Here is a 25,816-nt window from a genome sequence, read left to right as displayed (position 1 = left end):
GCAAAGGTGATGGATTTCACACCCATGCTTATAATACATCTATAAAAATTCACCTCAGCAAACAGGAACAAGAGATAGTTCCTTGCTGGCTCTGAAGAAATAAGCTACCAAGTTTTGAGAGGGCTTATAAAAAGGCCATTTGGCAAGGAATGTGGACAGCCTCTAGGAACAGAGCAATCTCAGTTGGCAGCTGGTAAGAAAACACAACCTCTGTCCTATAACCACAAGAAACTAATTCTGCCAACAACCGTGTAAGCTTGGACGAGTACCTGAGGCATATGAAACCCAGTTAAAAGGTCTAGCATATGTGTAATTGGAGTTGCACATGGATAGGAGAGATAGAATGTATCAGACGCAATATATGAAGAAATCATAGCCATATGTTTTCCAAACCTGAGGAAAACATCAGATACAGATTTGAGAATCACTCTGAATTACACACAGGATATATATACATACACCTACACACAAAAGGCATGTAGGCATATCATGTAAAACAACTAAAAAAATAAAGATAAAAAGTCTTTACAGTAGCTAGAGGATAAAAGATACATTATTTTCAAGGAATAACAATAAGATTATTAAATGACTTCTTGGTAGCAATAATGGAAAACCCAAATCAGTGCAATGGCATCTTCAGGGTGCTGAAAGAAAATAACTGCCAAACTAGAATTCTATATTCAGGGAAAATCTCCCTCACTAAAAAATCAAAACAAAGACATTTTTAGAAATGGAAAAAAATGAGAGAATTCACCATCAGAGCTGCATTAAGGAAATATCAAAAGGAGTTCTTCAGGTAGAAGGAAAATCCAACAAAAATGAAAAAAATAACAAAATGAATTTAAAAATAACAGAAAAGATAAATGCATGGGCAAGTATAAATTAGTATTATACTTAATATTATACAATAATAAATTAATGTATTATGAATTTTTAAATATTTATAGAGTTAAAATATACAATAACATGAAAATGGTAATAAATTAAATTAAGGCTTCATATAGTCTTTGCATTGTCCTTGAAATGTAATTCTAAAATAACCATTAAAATGATGTAAAGGTAACAAATGAAAAAGGCAAGAAATCATAAAAATGCTTGATTACTCCAAAATAAATAAAAAGATGAGAGGAAAGGTACTCACAAAAAAAAAACTGGGAAAAAAGAATATGAATTCTAACATGGTATATTTAAACGCAAAAATATCAGTAATTTCATTAAATTTGTAAATTTCATTAAATGTAAAATAATAATCCAATTAGTAGACATAGATTGTGATGGATAGGAAAACAAAGTTTTGTTAAAAAGAGGCATACCTTAATTATCAGGATACAGAACGATTGAAAACAAAAGAATAAAAAATATACGATATAAACAATAACTAAAAGAAAGTAATTGTTTTATGTTAATATCAGCCAAAGAAGATTTCAATTTTTAAAAAAATTTTGAGGTCTTTTGTGGTCTGATATACAGTCTAGTCTGGAGAATGTTCTATATACTCTTGAAAAGAGGATGTATTCTGATGTTTTTGTAGGGAGTTTTACATAAATGTCAGTTAGGTCAAGTTGGTTAATGACTGTTGTTCAAGTATTCTATATCTTTACAGATCCTCTGTCTAGTTGTTCTATAAAGTACTGAAATTGAATTATTGAGTTCTCCAACTATAATTGTTGAATTACCTATCTCTCCTTTTCATTCTGTCATTTTTGCTTCATGGATTTTGGGGCTCTGTTGTCAGGTATACATTTATAATTTCATATCTTCCTAACATATTGACCTTTTATCATAATTAAATATATTTCTCTGTCTCTTGCAATATTCCTTATCTGAGAGTCTATGTTGTTTGAAATTAACATGGCCACTTTAGCTCTCTTATGGCTACTGTTTGCATGATAGGTCCATTTACAAGCTTTTACTTTCAAGTATTTGTGTCTTTGATTCTAAAGTGTATCTCCTATAGACAGCACATAGTTGGATCTTGCTTTTTTAAATACAATATGACAATTTTCCCCTTTAATCAGAGGATTTAATGCATTCACTTTTAATGTAATTAATGATATGACTGAATTAATGTCTTCCATTTTGCTATTTGTTTTCTATGTTTCATGTCTTTTTCATTCTTCTTTCCTTTTACTGCCTTTTCTGTTAAAATATTTTTATTGTACCATATTAATTCCTCTGTTGATGTTATAGTTAAATTTTTTAGCGACTGTTCTATGCATATTTAAATTATCACAATCTAGTTCAGGTTAATACTGATTTGATTTCAAAGACATATAGCAATTTAACTTCAGTATGACTCCATTTCCTCCTCTCTCTTCTTTGTGCTATTATTGTCATATGCATTACATCTTTATTTTTTATAAATCCAAAAATACAGTATTATAATTATATAATTGTTTTAAACAACTTTGTTTTTAAAAAAGAAACTAAAACAAGAAAAAAGAAATGCAGAATATAAACAGACACACACATACATACAGTCCTTTATAATTACCTACATATGTTACATAGGTAGCATTTCCGGTTTTCTTCGTTCTTCCCTGTGGATATGAGTTATTGTCAATTGTCATTTCCTTTCAGCTTGAAGAACTTCCTCTTGTATTTCTTGTATAGTAAGTCTGCTAGCAACAAATAATGTCAATCTTTGTTTACCTGAGTTCACCTTTATTTTGCCTTCATTTTTGAAGGATATTGTTGCTAGATAGAATTTTTTGTTAAAAATGTATATGATGAGTCACTTTTCTCTGGTTGTTTTCAAGATTTCATCTTTGTATTTGGCTTTCAGCAGTTTGAAGTGTCTAAATATAATTCTCTTTGCATTTACCTTAAGATTTCTTGAGCTTACTGAGTCTATTAAGTTAATGTTTTTAATAAAATTTGAGGTTTTAGTCATTATACATTCAAATTTGTTCTGCCCTTTTATTCTTCTTTTTCTGAGAACCTACTATACCTGTGTTGAAAAGTTTACTTTTTTTTTTTTTACAGGTCTCTGAGGTTCTTCATCTTTCTTCATTCTTCTGTTTTTCTGTTCTTCAGATTGGATAATTTCTATTGATTGATTTTCAAGTTCACTGATCCTGCTTCTTCCATCTCAAATCTGCTGTTTATATCATCATTTCAGTTATTATAGTCTTCATCTCTCGAATTTGCAGTTGCTTCTTTTTTATGGCTTCTACTTCTCTTTTGAGATTTACTACTTGTGGACTCACTACCATATTTTTCTTTTAATTCTTTGAACATAGTTTCCTTTAATTCTTTGAATGCATTTTAAAATAAGTTTTCATCACTCTGTAGCCTTCCCTAAAGGAACCTGCAACTATTTGCCAGAATGACTGAATATAAGGGATATATTTTGGGGAGAATACTGACCACTATCTGAACTGACGTTATCCCCTTGATAGCAAACACAGTTTAGCATGGAAAGTCATGAAGGTCAAGTAAAAAGTGGAGTTCAGGCCTGAATTCATTTCACAGTGGGGCCATTGATTCCCAAACACAATCTGGTTTATTTCCCCATTTCCAAATATATTATTAAATAGACATGCTTGGCAACATATTGCACATCTGCTACTTCAAACCATTTTCTGAGTAAGCCATGATGCTGTCAATTTTGAGCGGGCCTAGAACAAGAGAAGGCTCCAAAGTTGGTCCAAGATATAGTGCAAGCAACTCTACCACTAAAGCCTTATGACTCCAAGGATACAACGTACGCAAAGAGAGTCAATTTTTTATAGAGATTGAGATATATGTGTTTACAATATTTATTTGTGGCAGTACCACAGGGTCTGTCCTCAAGGGGACATGACTACCCCTTCATTCAAGGGTTCTAGTTAGAGAACTAGGTGAGAGGCTGTGATGATTCTCCATGATGGTGAACTAAGTCAAGATTCTGTCAGACTCCAACAGGAGGATCACAGTTCAGATTTTTCAGACTTCTATAAAAAGCCATACTTTGTTTCTCTAGATTAGCATTCTTCTGAGAAATGACTCCCGAATCACTTCTGAGTCCTGGTAAAGGAAGGTCACTGGACCATGGGACCTAGGATGCCTATCGTGAATTGGTCTTGTGTGTCTCAGCAAGCTAAAGCATCTCCATGTCTGCCTCCCAAGTTCTAGCTCCTATGTTTCCACTAGAAAACCTCAGCAGCCTCCCAATTGACCCTTCCGCTTCCAACCTTACTCTTCTCTAATTTATTTTCCACATTTCAACCAGACATTTGGAAATGCACATCTGATGGTGCTATTCACCTCCTTAAAAGCGTTGCCTGGCTCCACATCAGCCTCACAATAAGCTTGAAGTGGTACAAAACCCTGCACAATCTCCTCCCCATTACCTTCTAACTTCATTTCTCCCTCAGATTCTCTGTGCACAATTTGTCTTTCTTTCAGTTCTTGGAATGAGTTATTATAATGAATCTATCAAGTCCTTCACTCATGTTTTTCTCTCTGCCTTAAATTCTCTTCCCTAACTTCACCTAGTTGACCCATACTCATCTTAAAGATTCCAGCTCAAACATCAATCCTCTGAAAAATACTGCAAGACTCCCCAGACTAACAAAACTTGCCCTCCTTTATTATATGCTCTCATAAGATTGTGCATTTTTCCTTATAGCATTTATTTTTGTTTATAATAATGTATTTATTTCTAAGCCTATTTGTTTGAAACCTGCCTAGTGTGCAGGCTAAGCACTGCACAGGGATACCTAATCAAGAGGGAGAGTGAAGGATAAAATGCAGCCCACAGTCCACTTGACAAGTCATATATCCTGGTATGGAGCTCCATCCATCCATTGAAGAGATGCTCTTTTACAAATTACAAAAATATACTGTCTACTCACCAAGTGGTGTGCACATGGGCTGTATCTACCCAAAAGAGGCTATTTTTTTCTAATTTGCACAAAGATACCCAAGATTAGCTACAGCTCTGTATGCCTCCCTTAGAGCCTCAAACTCTTTTTCTCCTGTCCCTTGTGCCCTGGAATGATTCTCAAAGGGGAAGTCCCTAGAGTCCTAGACCAGATGAATCTGGTCCTCTTTCGGGAATAAACAGAGTTCCTGGATTTGGGGTTTCAAGAGGCTTCAACTCTGCAGGAAGATCCTCTCAGGCCAGAGGATGCAATGCTCTGGACCTTAAGTTGGTCCCCACACCCTGAGCTTCCTTCTGACACTCAGGAAATGCTGGACTTCTAAGGCTTGGGGTTTTCAATTTCTCCATTATAGGCCTCTTGGAGAGAGTCCTACCTTTGTTTTTTGGTTTTTTTTTTTAAGTTCAGATGCACAGCAATTAAAAGAACTTCTCTCATCTCCTTTGCCAACTTTGCAAGAAGTGGTTGATGGTAGAAAAAAAAGGAGAGAAGAACTGTTTTAAAATTTTCTAAGTTTCTTCCTTTTCTCATCCTGGTTTTCTGATGATTTTCTTGAACATTAGAGTCTCATACTTTTCCTGTGTTTTGCATGATGACTTTTTGAGACCAGGTGCTTATAAAGTGAACAAGAATATCCACATAAGTTTCATTTTAATTAATGGAAGAATCTGTTTAAAATCATGGAGGAGAGATAGTAAATTAAAATACCTTTACAATCTCAGAGTTTTCATCTACCAGTGATGTCCCTGTTATCTTTTGAGTGAATAAGGCTGAGGGTCAGGCATTTTTCATACAGCTGTTGTCTTCTTCCCCTCTAACCGGAACCTCATTCCTGAATATTCATTCAGTAGAGTTTTGACTCAACGAAAGCATGTAGAATTTGGAGTCACACATACTGTGTTTCACAGCTGGTCTTGTCAATTACTAAATATGTGAGTCTGAAAAGTAGTTTATCCTTCCCAGCTTCAAATTATCCATCTATAAAATGGGAAGATGTATTTTATTTCCTTGTAGGGTAATTCTAAATTGTAAGTTATGTAGAGTGTCTTAATAGGCCAGCATATAGTATATTTTTATCAAATGTTCATTAGTAAATGTAAATGCAAAAACTAACTCAGACATTCAGAGTGTAAGGGCTAACTTTATTGTTCCATCAGCTTTTGAGGTCTATATGTTGCTTTGACTCCCCTTACTTATCATGCTCAATCCAGGGTCAGGTTCTTTGCCCTGCTCTCATCCAGCAATGTTACATGGGGGCATCCAGATCACTACTTCCAGAGAAATATGCTTGACATAATATCTATGTGCGTGTGTCTGTGAGATGTGGGATATGGATATGAATGGGGCTGACGCTGGAGTTTCTAGACAGATAGATGCTAGCCTTGCAGCAGAAGGAAACAAATAAAGGAAATACTGTGTTTTTCTGAGCAGTTGCCCGTCCACCAGACAGTAGTAACTATGTTAAAAATTAAAAGGAAATTAGGTAATATGTATCAAACCCATGCCCCTGTCTCTTCACAGAGACATCAAAACAACCCAGAACAAGGTAACGTGATTTCCTCTTTTTTTAAATGTCTTCCTAGAGAAGGCTCATTAAATTCTGTGTATCAGTGTTACATGTATCAGTATCTCAGCTGAGACAAAAAGGACATCTTCCCTCCAGTATTGAGATCTTTCAAGAGCAGAGGACTCAGAGTACAAGGTAAAGAGAGCTGGGTTCCCAAATTCTCTCTGCCATGAACTAAATATGTGATATTAGGCAACACCTTCATCCTTTTTGGAATTAAGCATACTCACATTTCTACCACATAGTTATTTTGGGGTAGTAGATGTATTATTACTTTGAAGAGAAAAGGAAACTGTAAAATGCCAAAATTTTGTATAATTTTCTACCATCTTTTTGGAGAAAAGAGCTGTTCACCAAAAGTCAGATTAAGGATTGGAAAACTACTCCAGATGCATTATCTATGTCCCTTCTTAATGATAATGGTTTCTCATGTTTTCCTATATTGTTCTTTCATATTTTTTTCTCTGGTAGTCTCTCAATTTCTGCAACTTAATGGGGTTAAGTCAAGATTCTGACTTCAATACTTTGTCCTGGTTTCCATGTGCCCAAGGCAGCACTGCTGTATATACCTGGCAGAGGTATGGGTCTCCTCCGCCAGACTAGAAGTACCTCGAGAGTATTACACTTCATTTATTGGTTCACATAGTTATCAAAAGCTTAAGAAATGGCAAATACTGGGCTAGGTTCTGGGTATGTGGAAATGACTAAAAGTATGATTTCTGTCATCAAAACCTTACGATGTAGTTGAAAAGTTAGATAATAAATAATTTCAACCAAATGTGATGTGCCATCATATGAAAATGAAAAATGCCAATAGAACCAAGACTGGAGGGATACTTAGAAAGAAGGTGATAAGAATGACCTCAAGGGAGGCTTAAAAAAATTAAACCTATCCTCCACCCCACTGCCTAAGTAGTACATATTCATCATGGACACTTTGAAAAATTCAGGAGATAGTAGAAATTCACCCAGAGTTATACCATGCAGAATCATGCACTACTAACATTTTGATGATTTCCATTTAGCTTTCTCTGTATTCATACTTTCAATTAGTTGAGATAATTCTGCATATACCATACCATATCTTGTTTTTTAACCTATTATTTTCCATTGAATTAAAAATTTTTCATATGCATCATTTAAAAGCTGAACAATATATTTTTTAAAAATATTACATTAGTATTAGTCTCTGTTTACAAATGGCACATATATTCATTTCTTTATTCTTAGTCTTTTTCCTGTACATACATATCCACATTTATGTGGGTCTATATCTTTGCTTTTCATTACAATATTGGTATCATATGACCTTTACTATTTTGCAACATTTCTTCCATTTAACAAAATCATGAACACTTTTCTTGATTATAACACTAAATTTTTTATTGTAAAATATGGTGTGCATTTATTTTGCGGTACGTGGGCCTCTCATTGTTGTGGCCTCTCCCGTTGCGGAGCCAGGCTACGAACGCACAGGCTCAGCGGCCACGGCTCACGGGCCCAGCCGCTCCGCGGCATGTGGGATCTTCCCAGACCGGGGCACGAACCCGTGTCCCCTGCATCGGCAGGTGGACTCTCAACCACTGCGCCACCAGGGAAGCCCTACGGCGTGCATTTAAATGTGCATTAAAACAAATGCACATTTTAAGAAAAATAACAAAACAAATACCTAGGTACCCTCTGCCAAAGCTAAGAAACAAAACATCACCATAAAGCTAGAAGCCTCTCATATGCTCCTTTCAAATACTTCAAATACTTTCAAGTACTTCAAATATATGCCAAATAGTCATTATCATGAATTTTAGGTTACAGAATTTTCATGTTTTAAATTTCCCATGTTTTTAAAGAATATACTGCTTTACAGAACATATTTTTTATTTCTAAACTATATATTAATCTTGCCTTCTTTTAAACATTAAATAAATGGAATACACACACAAACATATGTATACAATCTTTGATTTGCTTCTATTATTCAACATTATGATTTTGAGATTCATCCGTATTGATTCGTGAAAATGTAATTAGTACCTTTAATGATCTTTAACAGAAGTCAGAAAACTTTTTCTGCAAAGGATCAGTTAGTAAATATTTTAGTCTCCGCAGGCCATACAGTCTTTGTTGCCACTATTTAACTCTACTATTTTAGTGCAAAAGCAGTCACACATAACACATTAAAAATGGGTGTGACTGTGTTTTAATAAGGCCTTATTTACAAGTGCAGCTGGCCTATGGGCTGTAGTTTGCCCACCCCAGCTTTATAATTAATTCATTCAATGTTCTATAATACTTCGTTGTTAAGAATTTACTTCAATTTAAGTATCCTTTCTGCTTTTGAAAAACATGGTTTGTTTCAGTTTTATTTTTCTATAATAAACAAACTTGCTTTAATCTTCTTGCTTGTGATTCTTTAGTTTTTCTGGGTTAAATATCTAATGGTAGAATTGCATAGGATATGTTCATTTTCAGCTTTGACAGGTAATTTCTGTTTTCCAAAAATAATTTTATCAGTTTACATTCCCTTCAACAGGGAACTGGAGCTTCCATTACTCTATATCTGTGATAGTTTTGATTTTTTGCAATCTGATAAGTGTGAAATGGTCTGTGGTCTTAGCTTGTGGTCTGTGGTCTTATTTTTCCCTGGCTATTAATGATGTTAAAAATCTGTTCACTTGCCAGTTGTATTTCCTCTCATATAAAATTCCTGTTTTCTTTTTAAACTATCATTATATTAAGCTGATCTTTTTGATTTTTAGATGTTCCAGATATTATTATTTTATCTGTTATTTAATTGTAAATATTTTTCTGGTTTCTACCTTTTTCTTTTCTTGTGACTTATTTTGAAAAATAGAAGTTAATTTTCATGGAATAAAATTTATCATTATTTTCTTTTATGTTTTGTATCTTCTACTATCCCAAATTTAAAAAATATTCTCATATATTATCTTCTAGACATTTCATAGGATGTTTTGTTCATTTCCTTTTAATACATTTGAAACTGATTTTTTTAAATGGTGTAAGCTAATCTAATTTCATTTGTTCCCATATGGATAAACCAACTATTCTATGACCATTCATTGATGACTCTGTGCTTTCCACCAATCTGCAATGCCAGCTCTGGTGCAAAGTTTCCATATACCAGAACTCCATTTTTTCCCCATTGGTGTGACCACTTATCCCTGTGACAATACCATACCTTCTTAATTCCTATAGCCTTATGATAATAATGGTATTTGAAAGGCAACACTCTCTTCTTCTTCTTCTCCTTTAAGAGTGTTTTGGCTTCTCTTGGATCTTTGTACTTCCATATAAATTTTAGGATCAGTTGTCAATCTAACAAACAACCAACCAAAAACAATCCATTTGGAATTCTGATTGAATTGCACAGAATTCATAGAGTATGAATTCATGGATTTTTGATTAATTGGAATCTTCATAATATTAGATCTTCCAATTCATAAGCATTGTGTATTGCACCATTCATTTCAGTCTTCTTTAGTGTTCATTATTAAGGTTTTATAATTTTCTTAATAAAGGTCTTCATTCCTAGGTATTTTCTATTTTTAAGCTATTATAAATGATAGCTCTTTTAAATTTAATTTGCTATCAATTTGTTTATGTACAGAAATGTGATGAATTTTTATATATAAATTTTATACCAGAAGCTTGTTAAACTCTCTTAATATTCTAATAATTTATCAGTAGCTTCTCTTAGATTTTCTATGTTCACAACCACATCGTCTATAAAAAATGTCCTCCTTCTCAATCCTTGTATTTTTAATTCCTTTTTTCTTGCCTTACTGGGCAAGAAATTAGAATATTCTAGAATATTCAATATTCAATGTTGAAGAGAAGTGGATAAAGCAGTTACCCTTATCTTGTTCTTAATCTTAAAGAGAATCCTTCAGTATCTCACCTCTAGGTATATGTTGGCTGAAGAATTGCTGTACACGTGTTTTATCAGCTTAAAGAAAATCTTTTACTGTTTGTTTACTAAGGGCTCTTATAAGTAGACACTGAATTTTAAAAATGCTTTTTGGCAGCTATTGAAATGATCATGTCTCTTTTCCTTTAAACAATTCATGTGAGGAAATATATAAATGGACTGCTTTAATATTAAACAAACTTTGCATCCTAAAATATAACCAACTTGGTCACATACCCATCTTATACATTGTTGGATATGGTCTGGTGACATTTTGTTTAAGAATTTTGCATCTATTTCTGTGCATGAGATTGGCCTGATAAATTTGGTGTCAAGATAATTCCAGCTGCAAAAAATGAGGTAAGGAGTACTCCCTAGTCAGGAAAGAAGAAAGTTTCCTCTACTCTTCAAGGTTCTTCTCGCTGGTCTAAGAATTAAATTGACCTGAGACATATTAGTGAGAGAAAACCAAACAAAAGTTTAATAACGTATACATGGGAGAGATTCAGGAAAACTGAGAAACTTACCAAAATGGCTAAAACCCTCGTCTTAAATACCATCTGCAGCCAAAGAAAAAAGAGAATGTTGGGAGTAGTGGTTTGGGACTTCAAAGGAGAGAAAGGCAATTCACAAGGAGATGGAAAAGCAAATGTTTGGTAAACAAATGCTTGCTGGGCCAGGCAGAAACAATGGGACCCAGAAATTTTAACAAGCAGACTTTGCTAAGTTCCTTGCTCCCTGTCTACCATAACTGGTTCATACCATAGTAATCTATTGTGCTAGCTCCCTTCCTGGAACAAGTCCTCCATCTACATTCTTTTAGTCAGTTAGAGGAAAGGTCAAAAATTCTTCCTGAGTCTTTGGACCTTAAAAATAATCAGCCTAGGACTTCCCTAGTGGCACAGTGGTTAAGAATCCAGCTGCCAACGCAGGGGACACGGGTTTGAGCCCTGGTCCAGGAAGATCCCATGTGCCACGGAACAACTAAGCCCGTGCGCCACAACTAGCGAGCCTGCACTCTAGAGCCCATGAACCACAACTATTGAGCCCATGTGCCACAACTACTGAAGCCCACATACCTAGAGCCCGTGCTCTGTAGCAAGAGAAGCCACTGCAATGAGAAACCCATGCACTGCAATGAAGAGTAGCCCCTGCTCGCAGCAACTAGAGAAAGCCCGCACGCAGCAACAAAGACCCAACGCACCCAAAAATAAATAAATTAAATAAATTAATAAAAATAAATAATCAGCCTAAATTAATCCTCATGCTAAAGAGACACATTTTGGTCTCTTTTGCCCCCCTATACCCTCTTTTTCTATTACCAAACATAGTCTGTGTAAGACTGAAATTAATTTATCCTTGAATGTTTTATAGCACATATTGGTAAATTTTTCTTGGCCTGGAGGTTTATTTGTAGATTTTTCATTACTGTCTTTATTTCCAGTAGTTTTCAAGTATCTTCTTCTTCATTCAATATTGGTAAGTATTTTTCTAGAAATGCATCCATTTCATTGAAGTTTAAAAATGTATTGATATTAAGTTGTTCATAATGTTGCTTTTCATCTTTTTTTGTCTGAAACTTCTGTTATTGTGTCCCTTTATTAATTCATACTAGAGTTTATGTGTCTTCTTTTTTTTTTTTCTTGGTAAGTTTCACTAGCAGTTTACCTAAAGTTTATAAACTTTTACCCTTGTGGACCTTGTCTGTTTTATCTTTCTTTTATATATCATTAACATTGTGTCATTATTTTTTTTTCTTCTACTGTCTTTTTTATCTTATTTTTATAACTTCTTAGGATGGATGCTCTACTCATTAATTTTCAGCCTTTAAAATAAAATTGTAACAAACAAGCATTTTAAACTACGAACTTTCCTCTAATTATGTTCCAAATGCATTGTACATGTTTTGGTACATGATTCTTTTATTATTAATCCTAAATATTTTCTAACTTCCATTATTAGTTCCTCTTTGAACCATTGGTTAGATTATCAACTATTTGTAATTTTTCAAGTTCCTTTTTGTGACAATTTCTAGCTTAATTACACTGTGGCCTGAGACTGTGGTCTACATTTTAAGAAAATCCAGTTTCACGAAAATTTTGAGACCAATTTCATGGGCCATACATAGGTTGTCATTTTTTACATGACCCAGGAGTACTTGAAAAGAATGCTTTACCTCAAACTTTTAAATAGCGTTGCTCGAATTCTCTGTATCTTTAATTCCAGTTCTAGGACCTAGTCTGCCGTGTCCCTGGAAAAGGCAGTTGATTCATGAAGTTTTGAACTGGGTCTTTGTGGTGTTGAATCTTTGCTCTGGACAGTGTGCTCACCAGAGGGCAGGGCAGTCTCTGGTCCAAAGAGATGGTGCTGACTTTGTCTTTCAGACCTGAGATCTTCAATGAGGACAGCCAACCACACAGAGCTAAGAGAGTTTATTTTCCAAGGTTTCTCCAACTTCCAAGAACATCAGCTCACACTCTTTGTGGTGTTTCTCACCCTGTATATTCTAACTTTGGCTGGCAATGTCATCATTGTGACTGTAATCCGCATTGACCATCACCTCCACACCCCCATGTACTTCTTTCTAAGTGTCCTCTCCTATCAGAGACTTTCTACTCCCTGGTCATCATCCCTCGCATGCTTTCCAGCCTTGCAGGTCTGAGCCAATCCACTTCCCTGGAAGGCTGTGGGACTCAGCTTTTATTCTTCCTTGGCTTTGCCATCACCAACCGCCTCTTACTGGCAGTAAGGGGGTATGCTTGCTATGCGGCCATCTGCCACTTTATTACTTGATCATCATGAACTGGAGGGTCTGTGCCAGGCTGGCATCCTCAGTCTGTGCCACGGGGTTCTCACTTTCGCTGGTTCAGGCTGTGGCCATTTTCAGACTGCCCTTTTGCAAGGCACTGATTGAGCATTTTTTCTGCGATGTTCAACCTGTGTTGGATCTGGCCTGTGCTACCGCAATCATCAATGATATCCTGACCTTAATTATCAGGCTCTTGGTCATTACAGGCCCTGCAACCTTCCTCTTCATCTCCTACGTCCTCATTATTTCCACCATTCTCAAGATCACCTCAGCTGAGGGTCAGAAGAAGACCTTTGCCATCTGTGCCTCCTACCTCACTGTGGTCATTGTCCACTACGGCTGTGCCTCCACTCTCTACCCCAAGCCCAAGTCAGAGAACACCAAGGATGACCTCAGTGACCTACACTGTCATCACACCTTTACTAAACCCTGTTGTGTGTAGTCTAAGAAACAAAGAAGTCTAGGATGCTCTGTGGAGAGTGGTGGGTAGGAAATCCCTTTCCTAAGATGAAATCCCTACCCAAATAGGTGTGTATGCCTTCCAGGAGGAAGCCTATATAGGCAAAGTTACAGAACCAAGATTTCAAATGATTAGTGAAGTCTCATACATCACGGCCAGGGAAAAAGTGGAGCTGGGGTCTAGCCTCTAATAATTGATTTTCACTTCCTCAACCTTTTGTTAACATAAATAAAAGCATAAGTCACTCAAAGACACCCATTGGCCGTATTCCAGTAGATAATTACAAGGTCAGAATGTGATCTACTGTTTACCTCAAGCTTAAATTTAAAGTGACCAGTCCACTTTTTAATGTGGTATAAACCACGTTAAAATAGCCACTCCACTGAATCCTCTTTTAACATAAATTGGATGCTTGAACAAGTGGTCACTAGGGAGGATATTGTGTAGAAATCTAAGTGCCTTGTGCTTTAATAAGATAAGCAAAGCAAAAATATAGATACCTTTTAGGAAATGGGTTTGCAGTGAGCTAAAATCCTTCTAGAGAGAATATTTTCAAACATGTGGGACTTCAAAGGAAAGGGAACCATGGGGTGGGAAGTGAGGGAGTTAAGTGGAGAGAACTAACTGCATATGATGTGTATGCAGCGCACATGACTTGGTCTGATGCTTCGCTTCTCCTGGCTAGAGATGAGCCACATAAAGAAGTCCTTGCCGGGCTAAAAGAAGGGTCTCTCTCATGGACAGGATGCACAGCAGGCTCAGAGGAAGAGAAGACTAACAGCTCAGGGAGCAAATTGCTGAAAGAATGCTGTGAAATTGGCTGAAAAGAAAGAAAAGTTAGAAGCAGATCCAAATTGGAGCTTCCTGTGGTAGGAGAGCAAGAGAAGCCAGAAGTACAAGGGGAGGGTCAGGAGGAGCCAAAGAGAGTTTAGAAAAGGTCCTTCAGGTTGGGTCCTCTCCTGCCCTTTATAAGCTAAGTCACAAAGGCAAAGAAAGAGAATTAAATGGAAATATGAAAAGAGTCAGCATAACACCTTTCTGATAAATTAGGTAATTTCATTAGTCCTGAAAACCTGAAAAGAGTCAACAGTAAAGGATTTTCACATGAAAACTTCCATAAAATTAAAGCAATTGAGTTAGAAATGGAATAATAAAAGGTGATTTACTGCTCCTCACTTAAAAGTATAAAAAAGAATCAGGGTGAACTTTAGACTCAATTTGTGACACAAGATAGGTGTTGAATCAAACTATAATGATCAAAATTGATAATCACTGAGCAAATAAAAATTATTATACTGATCTATTTATTAAAAGATACATAAGATACACATGAGTACACAGTATTCTCATTATAAAATATTTTTGAAATATGAAAATATCAAAATCTGTAAAATGATTGTGCATTTTATAGGCTATGCATGTAAGCACATAAAAATCTAACTTTAAAACAGTTCTGCAGTTCAGTCTACTTTGTAATTCTGAGCTCCCAATCTGCCTGACAGAAAAAAGTCATCTAGTCTTTTTCATGTAAACTGGGGTAATTTAGTAATTAAGTCATTTTATGACTAAACAATGAAATTCAAGGTCCTGCTCCTGCCCTTTCTTTCCCATTATCCTCTGGGTGAATCAAGTTCTGGTGCAGGTGAGACAGGCTGGACCTGGGACCTGGGACCCTTTGTTGCAGTGCTTGCACCTGGACAAAACTCTCCTCCAGAAACAGAATACAAAGAAACTATAAGGGCCTAAAAATAACTGCATGCATGGCAGCCAGGCAATTACAAACAATAAGATACAAAACGACTGGGACTTCCCTGGTGGCTCAGTGGTTAAGAATCCACCCGCCAGTGCAGGGGACATGTGTTCGAGCCCTGGTCTGGGAAGATCCCGCATGCTGTGGAGCAAATAAGCTCGTGCGCCACAACTACTGAGCCTGTGCTCTACAGCCCGCGAGCCACAACTACTGAAGCCAATGCGTCTAGAGCCCGTGCTCTGCAACAAGAGAAGCCACCAAAATGAGAAGCCAGCGCACCACAATGAAGAGTTGCCCCCGCTCGCCGCAACTAGAGAAAGCCCGTGCGCAGCAACGAAGACCCAACGCAGCCAAAAATAAATAATATAAATAAAAATAAATTCATTAAAAAAAAAGATACAAAACGACCAAAAACCCAACTTCCACTTCTGAGATGTCAAGCAAAAGCAGGGTCCTGCACATGATCCCTGCACACAGCACCACCAAGGGGGTGTGCAGACCACCTAAGCCAGCCCTCTGGCTTGACCCAAGGGTCCACCCCTACCCTCACCCCATTTAAGGGACCAGCTCACCCCCACTCAGGAGCGAGCAAGGGAACCTGCTACTTGCTTTCACTCCCTTGTGCCACAACACAAGTCCCAATAAAGCCTTGCCTGAATTTCTAGTTTGAACTCTTAACAATTTCTATTGATTAAGGAGTCCAAGAACCCTGGGTTGGTAACAAAGCCTTCTAGTTTTCTTAGCATGGAGGAAGAGGAACCTGATCCATGGTCACTTCCACCTGTCCATGTTGGATTTCTATGTAAATACATGACTCCCATGGTCATCCTTGTTATCTATTGTGATGACTCTGGTCTTATCATGCTCTTTAATCAATGTGGCTCCTGCACTTCATCTTCCTTGTGACTACTCTAGGTCCACTGGCCCTTTCTCAACCACTGCTTGAGGGCAATTGGACATTCAGTTGCACCCTTGACCCTATAATGGAGTAAATAAGACACAGTGGGGTGTCACCAAGACATCCACTTGGTTGTATTACTCAACTGTTTCTGCTCCACCAGGATTCACGTGTTTTCTGAGGCTGGGAAGTGAGGGACATATCCCTTCTGCTTTATCAGTTGCCACCCGTCCTTCCTAACAGCAGGGTAAACTTGGTATCTGCTGGTAGATCTAAGAGTGGTCCTTCCCCAATATCCAACTAACTCCAGTGTTATCTTCTCCACAAAGCTGGATACCTTTATTTTATTTTGGCAGAAAAACCCAAATTCTTCCTAACTCTGTAGTAGTTTACATTATACATTTCACATACAAAGTACTTTTAGTGCTTAGACTTTTGATATTCAAAATAATTCTTTGTAAACTAAACGTAGCTTTCCTCTCTAGAAAAGTTTGCTAAAGTTAAAAACTATTTCAGCTTTTAGGACAAATGTTTTAGTTATGAGTTAAAAAAAATCTTTTTGAAATTCAATTGACCAATTTTTTCTGGATTCTTTTGGGCTTACACTTCCCTGGGGCAAGTGAAAGTCCTCTGAAACAATGTGAAATATGGAAATAATGTAGAATTTTTATTCTGTTACATTTATATGTTTATTTAATGTGTCAACATTAATTATCATAGATTTTAAAAAATGTTTTATTATCTAATAGAGATAGTTACCTGCCATTATTCTTCTTCAGAATATTTTTAGGTGTTTTGCCTGTTTAAATTTTTCATATAAATTTTAGAAGCAGCTTGTTTAACTTACACCCCTCCCCAACACACACACATACTCAGCACAGTTACATACATACAAGCGAACCAAACTCTGGTATTATTTTATTGAAATCCTATTGCATTTATTAACTAATTTATGAAAAACTAACATTTTAATGATCTTGAGCCTCCATATTAAAAACATAGTATTATTTTCCATTGGTGTAAGTCTCCTTTTGTTTTTTGCTTTTTACATTTCAAAGTGATCAACCATGATAACCCTAGTTACGATGTCACCATACAAAGATGTACATAGTTATGTTCATAACCATGACTCAATTATTTTTCAAATGGAAGTTTGTACCTCAATATCCCTCACCTATTTCTTTCCTCCTACCATCCCTTTCCCCTCTGGCAACCACCTGTTTGTTCTCTATGACTCTGTATCTGTTTTGTTATGTCTGTTCATTTGTTTTGCTATCTAGATTCCACATAGAAGTGAAATCATACAGTATGTGTTTAACTTCTTTCACTTAGCATAATACCCTCTAGGTCCATCAATGTTGTTACAAATGGCAAGATTTCATTCTTTTTTATGGCTGAGTAATATTCCATTGTAAATATTTACATCTTCTTTATCCATTCATCTATTGATGGACAGTTGGGTTGCTTCCATATCTTGGCTACTGTAAATAATGCTGTAATGAACACTGGGGGGCATGTAACTTTTCTAATTAGTGTTTTTGTTTTCTTCTGATAAATACTCAGGAGTGGAATTTCTGGGTCAAATGGTAATTCTATTTTTAGTTTTTTCAGGAATCTCCATACTGTTTTCCATAGTGGCTCTACCAATTTACATTTTCATCAACAGTGTATGAGGGTTCCCTTTCCCCCACATTCTCACCACCACTTGTTATTTGCTATCTTTTTGATAATAGCCATTCTGACAGGTGTGAGGTAATGTGTCATTGTGGTTTTGATTTGCATTTCCCTGAGGATTAGTGATGTTGAGCATCTTTTCATGTGCCTGTTGGCCATTTGTATGTCTTCTTTGGAAAAAATGTCTATTCAGGTCTTCTGTCCATTTTCAATTGGGTTGTTTGGTTTTCTTGATGTTGAATTGTATGAGCTTTTTTAAAAATCCCTTATTGGATCTATCATTTGCGAATATCTTCTCTTATTCAATAGGTGGCTTTTTCATTTTGCTGATAGTTTCCTTCATTGTGCAAAAGCTTTTTTTTTTTTTTTTTTTTTTTTTTTTTTTGTGGTATGCGGGCCTCCCTCTGTTGTGGCCTCTCCCGTTGCGGAGCACAGGCTCTGGACGCGCAGGCTCAGCAGCCATGGCTCACGGGCCCAGCCGCTCCGCGGCATGTGGGATCCTCCCAGACCAGGGCGCGAACCCGATTCCCCTGCATCGGCAGGCGGACGCACAACCACTGCACCACCAGGGAAGCCCTGTGCAAAAGCTTTTAAGCTTGATGTGGTCCCATTTATTTATTTTTGCTTTTGTTGCCCTTGCCTGAGGAGACATATCCAAAAAAATATCACTAAGATAAATGTCAAAGAGTTTACTACCTATGTTTTCCTCTAAAAGTTTTATGGTTTCAGGTCTTACATTTAAGTCTTTAATCCATTTTGAATTTATTTTTGTGCATGGTATGAGAGAGTAGTCTAGTTTGATTCATTTGCGTGTAGTTGTCCTGTTTTCACAAAACCATTTATTGAAGAGGTTGCCCTCTCCCCATTGTATATTGTAGATTGTTTTGTTTGTCATAGATTAATTGCCCATATAAGAGTGGGTTGATTTCTGGGCTCTCTATCCTGTTCCACTGATCTATGTGTCTGTCTTGGTGTCAGTACCATACTGTTTTGATTATTGTAGCTTTGTAGTATAATTCAAAATCAGGGAGTATGATACCTTAGCTTTACTCTTCTTTCTCAAGATTGTCTTGGCTATTTGGGGTCTTTTGTGTTTCCATATTTTACACATTTTTCTATAATTTTTTTCTAGAAGTTTTACAGTTTTATTTTCTATATTTAAGTCGATCCATTGTGAGTTTTTTGGTAATAAGCTGTGAGATTTAGATCAAGGTTAAATTTTTGCCTACAGATATCCAATTGCTTCAGTTCAATTTTTTTTAAGGGCTACCATCCTCCATTTTGCACATTTGTCAAAAATCAGTTGAGTGTATTTCTGTGCATCAATTTCTGAGCTTTCCACTCTGTTCTAGTGATCTATATGTCTACTGCTCCACCAATACCACAGTATCTTGATTAATGTAGCTGTATAGTAAATCTTAATTTTGGGTAGAGTGATTCCTCTCATGTTATTCTTCTTTATCAGGATTATTTTAGTTTAGGCCTCTAGTCTAAGGCCTGTGTATCTCCATATCAATTTTAGAATAAGCTTGTCTATGTCTACAAAAATGCTTGCCAGGATTTTTATAGGAATTGCATTAAATCTATAGATCAATTTAAGGAAAATTGACAACCTTATAGTGCTGAGTCTTCCAATTCATGACCAAAGTAGGTCTCTCTATTTAAGCCTTCTTTGATTTCTTTCACCAGCATTTAGTAATTTTTCAGATACAAATCTTATACATGTTTCGTTAAGCATATACCTAAGTGTTTCATTTTCTTTGGAGAAACGGTAAATCAGTGGTCCCCAACCTTTTTGGCACCAGGGACTGGTTTCGTGGAAGACAATCTTTCCACAGACTGGTGTGTGTGGGGGGGTGGTTTTGGGATGATTCAAGCGCATTACATTTATTGTGCACTGTATTTCTATTATTATTACATTGTAATATATAATGAAATAATTATACAACTCACCATAATGCAGAATCAGTGGGAGCTCTGAGCTTCTTTTCACTTGCCACTCACCGATCGGGCTTTGATTTGAGCCTGCAAGCAGTTGATTTATTATGGTCTCTGCACAGTCAAACCTCTCTGCTGATGATAATCTGTATTTGCAGCTGCTCCCCAGCACTAGCATCACTGCCTCAGCTCCACCTCAGATCATCAGGCATTAGATCCTCATAAGGAGCACTCAACCTAGATCCCTTGCATGCACAGTTCATAGTAGGGTTTGTGCTCCTATGAGATTCTAATGCCACCACTGATCTGACAGGAGGTGGAGCTCAGGCAGTAATGCGAGCCATGGGGAGCAGCTGTAAATACAGATGAAGCTTTGCTCGCTCTCCCGCTGCTCACCTCCTGCTGAGCAGCCTGGTTCCTAAAAGGCCATGGAGCAGTAGTGGTCCATGGCCCAGGGGTTGGGGACCGCTGCTGTAAATGATATTGTGCTTTTAATCTTGGTTCCCTCATTTTCACTGTTAGTATATAGAAATGTGATTTTCATGAAAATCACAGAAATATGATTTTCATTGATTTTCATATGTTGATACTGTATGCTTTAACCTTACCTAACTCACCAGTTCTAGGAAGTTTTTTTGTTTTATTTTGCTTTTGCAAATACCTTGGGTATTTCTACATAGATAACTATGTCACCCACATAAATAGGGGCAGTTTTATGTCTTCCTTTCTGATCTATATGCCTTTTATTTCTGCTTTGTGTCTTATTGCAGTGGGCAGAACTTCCATTACCATGTTAAATAAGAGTGGTGAGAGCAGATATCCTTACCTTGTACCTGATTTTAGGGAGAGACATTCAGTCTTTCACCATTAAGTATGATCCTATTGATTTTTTTTTTTGGATATGCCCTTTATCAAATTGAGATAATTCCCTTCGATTCTTAACTTACTAAGAGTTTTTGTCATATATGGGTGCTGGATTTTGTCAAATGTTTCTCTCTGTCAAGTTGATATAATTATACGATCTTTCATAGGAATGGCATATTTATTAAAGAAAAAAAAGAGGAACAGGAAACATCTAAGTGATTACATAACAACAGGAGCTTCTTAGTTGAAAGATCCTTGTTAGAAGAGGGAGCATCAAGAACTCAGCAGCTAGTATCAACCTATTCTTCCACTGTCAGCACTTTGCCAAATTACTGAAAGGGGAGAGAAAATTAGCCTTTGAGGCCATGTCAAGTAGTATTTCCTGACAAGTTTTGTCAGTTCTACCTACAAAACAAATTTATCCATTTCTTTCCATCTCCACTGAAATTGCTCCTATACAGAAACAATCTTCTCTCAGTATCTACTCTCCTTGTTTATTCTTATTCTTTTCCGATCAATTCTGTACACAACAGCCAAAGTTGTCTTTTAAAGATGAAAATCAGATCATGTTCTTCCCCTAATTAAAAATACCCAATGGATTCCCATTGTATTTGGAATATAATTTACTCTCCTCATGATGACCTATAGGTCCTACCTGTCCTTGTCACTCCATGCCATTAAGAATGACCTTATCTCTTATGTCTAACCTCTTACCTACTAGTCTGGTAACTATCAACATAGGTTTATTCCCACTTAGGAACTTTATACTTGCTAGTCCTTCAGTCTAGAGTGCTCTTTTTCTCCAGATTCCCATTCAATCATTTATGCACGTTCATTCTCTATCATTCAAGCCTCAACTAAAATGAGAAGTAATCTTTAGGGATTCCTTCCCTGATCACTTCATCTACTGTAATGCCCACCAATGTGGGCACTCTATTAGGTGTTTTATGCTTTTTTTGTTTTGGTTTGGTTTTTTAGCACTTATCACTATCTAAAACAAAACAGGAAGGTTGAAAATAAGGGATGGAAAACTGTATTCCAGGCAAAATACCAAACAGAGGACAGCAAAAATCACTAACAAAAACAAACAAGCAGTGAACGAAGTAAAGTTCCTGCTGTCACAGAACTTATTTTCCAAGAGGAACATAGATGATTTTTAAAGTATATAAGTTATACGTAATGTTATTTTGGGAAGTGATAGTGTTTGGAGAAAAAGCAAAAGGAAAAAAGGACAAAAGGATAGTCATTCTTGGCAGCAGGAAACAGTAGCCCATTTAGATCAGGTGGTCAGGAAAGGTGATGTTTGAGCAGAAGAATGAATGAAGGAGTGAGTGAGCCACACAGAACGTGGGGAAGAGTGCTCCAAGCTAAGATAAGATCTAGGGAGAGGTTAACCTTGGCATGTGTGAGGAACAAAAAATAGGCCAGTGTGGCTGGAGGGTTATGACCAAGGCAATTAAGGGGAAGATTGAAATTGTGGTCTTATAAGCTATGGTAAGGACTTTGAATTTTATTCTAAGAGGGTTAAAAAATTCATTGTAGAGCCATCTGAGCAAAGGGGCCACCTGATTTGATTTAGACATTAAAATCTTTACTCTGACTGCTACTGTAATCAACCCCAGACCCAAAGGAGAAGCAGGGAGCGGCCAGTCAGGACCTTGCTGCTGTGGTCCAAGTTAGAGGTGATGGCAGCTTGGAACAAAGTGTCCCTTTGAGTGAAGAGTACATTAGTTCAGCTGGGGACATGTTCTATTTGAGATGCTGAGGAGATATTCAAGAAGAGAAAATAGGATGATTGTTGAACATACAACTTTGGATTTTGGAAAGAAGTATGGAGTGGAGATTTAAGTTTGGAAATTGTTTAAAGCCAGAAGAGGAAGTGATCACTAGGTTGCAACTGTAAATACAGAAGAGGTTTGTGGCTGAAACTTGAGATAGTCCAACATCATGAGATTGAGGAGAAAAGAGAAATGACGTTGGAAGAGGAAAATATGAAAACTAAAAAAGTGTGTGTCCTGGAAACCACATGAAAAGAGATTTCCAAGTAAGAGAAATTAGTCAATTGGGTCCAATGCTGCCAATATGCCAAGTACGTTGTGTTAGAATTGATTGTTAGATTTGGCAATATGAGGTGTTTTGTCTCATCAAAAAAAATCTGTATGAGAGATGGTGATAAAATCCTGTTTAGTGTGAATTCAAGAGAACAAAGGAGGGAAACTGAAGACAATGCAATTCCTTCAAAGAGTTTTGACATAAAAGGGAGCAAATAAATGAGCCCGTAGCTGGAGAAAGATATGGGATCACAGGAAGGTTGTTTTTATTGGCCTTTATGTTTGTTCTTTTAGGATGAGGAAAATTACAAGCAAATAAGTTTGTAAACGAAAGTGATCTAAAGCAAATTTGATGATTCAAAAGACATAGAGGAAAACTGCTAAAGCAAAGTCCTGAGTAAGGGAAAGGGGATTGGGGTGCAGTGCACAAGTGCACAGATGGTCTTGTTAGAAGTACATGGAGTCCTCCCCACAGTGAGAGTACACGAGGATTGGTACTGAGCACAGATGCACATGGTTGGGTTGATGTGTTGGTGAGACTACATGGAAGATCTCTCCTAACTGCTTTAATTGTTCTTAATGAAATAGAAAATAAAGTCATGTGCTTAAAAAAGGATAATGAAGAATCTTTGGAAGTTAGAGAATAGAAAAGAATGTGTGAAAAGATGCAAAGAGGGTGAGAGAAAAAATGGTAGGCAGGAATACGGAGGGGTTCCCCAGTAACATCAAGACCCCACTTAGTGTTAAATGTCATGACTTCTAAGTAAGACCAGTTATCATAAGAATATATTTTCCACCAGTGAAGTTCAGCTGCATGGGTGCTCTGCACAAGAGGAAAATTTGATTTAACCAAGATTGGTATTATGCCACGTAAGATAGGGGCACGTGAATTAAAGGTGAATGCAATGAAATGATAGTCTGTGGGATTTTAACAGGGTAGGGAGGACAGAAGGGGGCAGTAATTGAAAATGACAGAAATAAACATAGATATAAAATGTAGGGCTTTATAAACTGAGGAATTATTTAGATTAAGATACCAGTGAGAATGAACAGGAAAGATAAGTGATGAAAATAATAGTTCTTTAGAAAATATAATGGAAGAAGATATCTCATTCCTAAATGAAACAAAACAGATCAAATACATGGAAATAGAAAATACTCATTTTCTACATGAAGAATATTTTAAAACCCTACTGAAACACATAAAAGAAGACAAACATTACCATTTAAATCTTGCTCTGGGTAGAACGTCTCAGTATTATAGACTAAAGATGTTTATTCTTAAATTTCTGTGAATACAATGAGAAATCAATAAAAATACCATTAACTGTTAAATGTGAGAATAACTGGGGAAATTCCAAAGAAGAATAATTGGGGGGGAGGGGCAGATTTAGCATACGGTAGCATAATGTAGTAAAAATATGAGTTGTTTTTATTATTTGATATATGGTGTTGAGACAATGGCCTAGTTATAGGTAATAATAAAAGGTGCATCTGATTTCATTTTAAGAAGTACATCTTTGTTTCTTACAACCAATTTGATTCCAGATGAATCAAATACTGAAACATAAAAAGTATAGAAGACATGGGTACTTAAAAAAAATAATGTTAGAGTTAGGAAGGCCTTGATAAACACATAAATGAAATGCTAATAAAATTTCAAACTCACATACTCAGGAATAATGGTAAACAGAAGAAAAATACTGCAAAATGTATAATAAAAGGCATATTTCCTTATTATAGAAATCTTACAAGAAAATGATGACAGAATATGAAAAATGAGCAAGATATGTAAATGGACATTCACAGCAAATGAAGTACAAATGATTAATAAGTATATGAAAAGTGTGTAAATTAATACATCTTATTTTGGTTTCAGTTTGGTAATAGTTATTAAGTTTTTGAATGCACATATCACTAACTAAGAAGTCTTACTTTCAGGAATGTATCCTACAGATGTGCTCCCAGAAGTGTACAATTATATATGAACTTTATATATAAAGTGATTTTCTTTATAATACCCTTTAAAAATGCCAAAAACTGCAAACAGCCTAAATATCCATGGATATTTAGAATAGGGTAAATAAATTATGTTATACTCTTACCTTACTATATGCAATTGTTCAAATGAATGATAAAAACCTTCATGTATTGTTTTGTAAAGACATCTCAAATATATGGTTATGGGAAAAAGCAAGTCATATAACAGTACACAGAATACAGTCCCTTTGGATTACAAAAAAGGACACACACACACACACACACACACACACACACACATAGGTATATGCAGAGAACATTCCTAAATTCTATTTAGTAGGTTTGGTTTTATTTTATTTTTTAATTTTATTATTTTTTTCTATATTATACTAAAGTCTGTTTGACTGTTTTGTATACAAGTCCATCTGCTTTATTTGTTCGAGAGGATGTCATTCAGCTGTTTGATAGCTTTGTCCAAAAGGAAGAGTGCACCACTCTTACATGGTCAGAGAAACAAAGCAGCTAGAGATGTATGTGTATGTCGGTGTGTATGTGTGTACTTGTGTGTGTGTGTGTGTGTGTATGTGTGTGTTTAAATTTGGAGAACCACCTCAACCAAAATCGGTGTTTCCAAAAAGTGATAGAATGTAATGAAAAGTTCATCCCCTTTGCAATATTTGCAATATTAATTTCAACACCTAATTACAATTTTCAGAGCTTTTCTAAAGTGAATTACTCTATCTTTTCTTTTTGAATTTTTGAATTTTATTTTATTTATTTTTTTATACAGCAGGTTCTTATTAGTCATCCATTTTATACACATCAGTGTATACATGTCAATCTCAATCTCACAATTCATCCCACCACCACCCCCAACCCCTGCCACTTTCCCCCCTTGGTGTCATAAGTTTGTTCTCTACATCTGTGTCTCAATTTCTGCCCTGCAAACTGGTTCATCTGTACCATTTTTCTAGGTTCCACATATATGTGTTAATATACAATATTTGTTTTTCTCTTTCTGACTTACTTCACTCT

The 25,816-nt window shown here is 36.2% G+C and overlaps 1 protein-coding gene and 1 pseudogene across 1 annotated transcript in view; one reads left to right on the top strand and one right to left on the bottom strand.

The window, feature by feature from the left end:
* The window catches only part of LOC102993475 (olfactory receptor 10J3-like), a 324,817-nt gene that overhangs the window by 9,873 nt on the left and 289,128 nt on the right, over nt 1-25,816 (bottom strand). The window contains exon 2 of the mRNA XM_055084267.1: nt 19,902-19,973. Within this exon, the coding sequence (XP_054940242.1) occupies nt 19,902-19,904 (3 nt within the window). The 5' untranslated portion in view covers nt 19,905-19,973. The remainder of the gene's footprint in view (nt 1-19,901; nt 19,974-25,816) is intronic.
* Nucleotides 12,153-13,672, top strand: LOC102993196 (olfactory receptor 10J1-like; annotated as a pseudogene).

The sequence above is a fragment of the Physeter macrocephalus genome, chromosome 4 (assembly GCF_002837175.3).
Source record: "Physeter macrocephalus isolate SW-GA chromosome 4, ASM283717v5, whole genome shotgun sequence".
In the NCBI taxonomy this organism is placed as follows: Eukaryota; Metazoa; Chordata; class Mammalia; order Artiodactyla; family Physeteridae; genus Physeter; species Physeter macrocephalus.
Note: the sequence above shows the minus strand (reverse complement) of the source record. Positions and strands in the feature narration are given on the sequence as shown.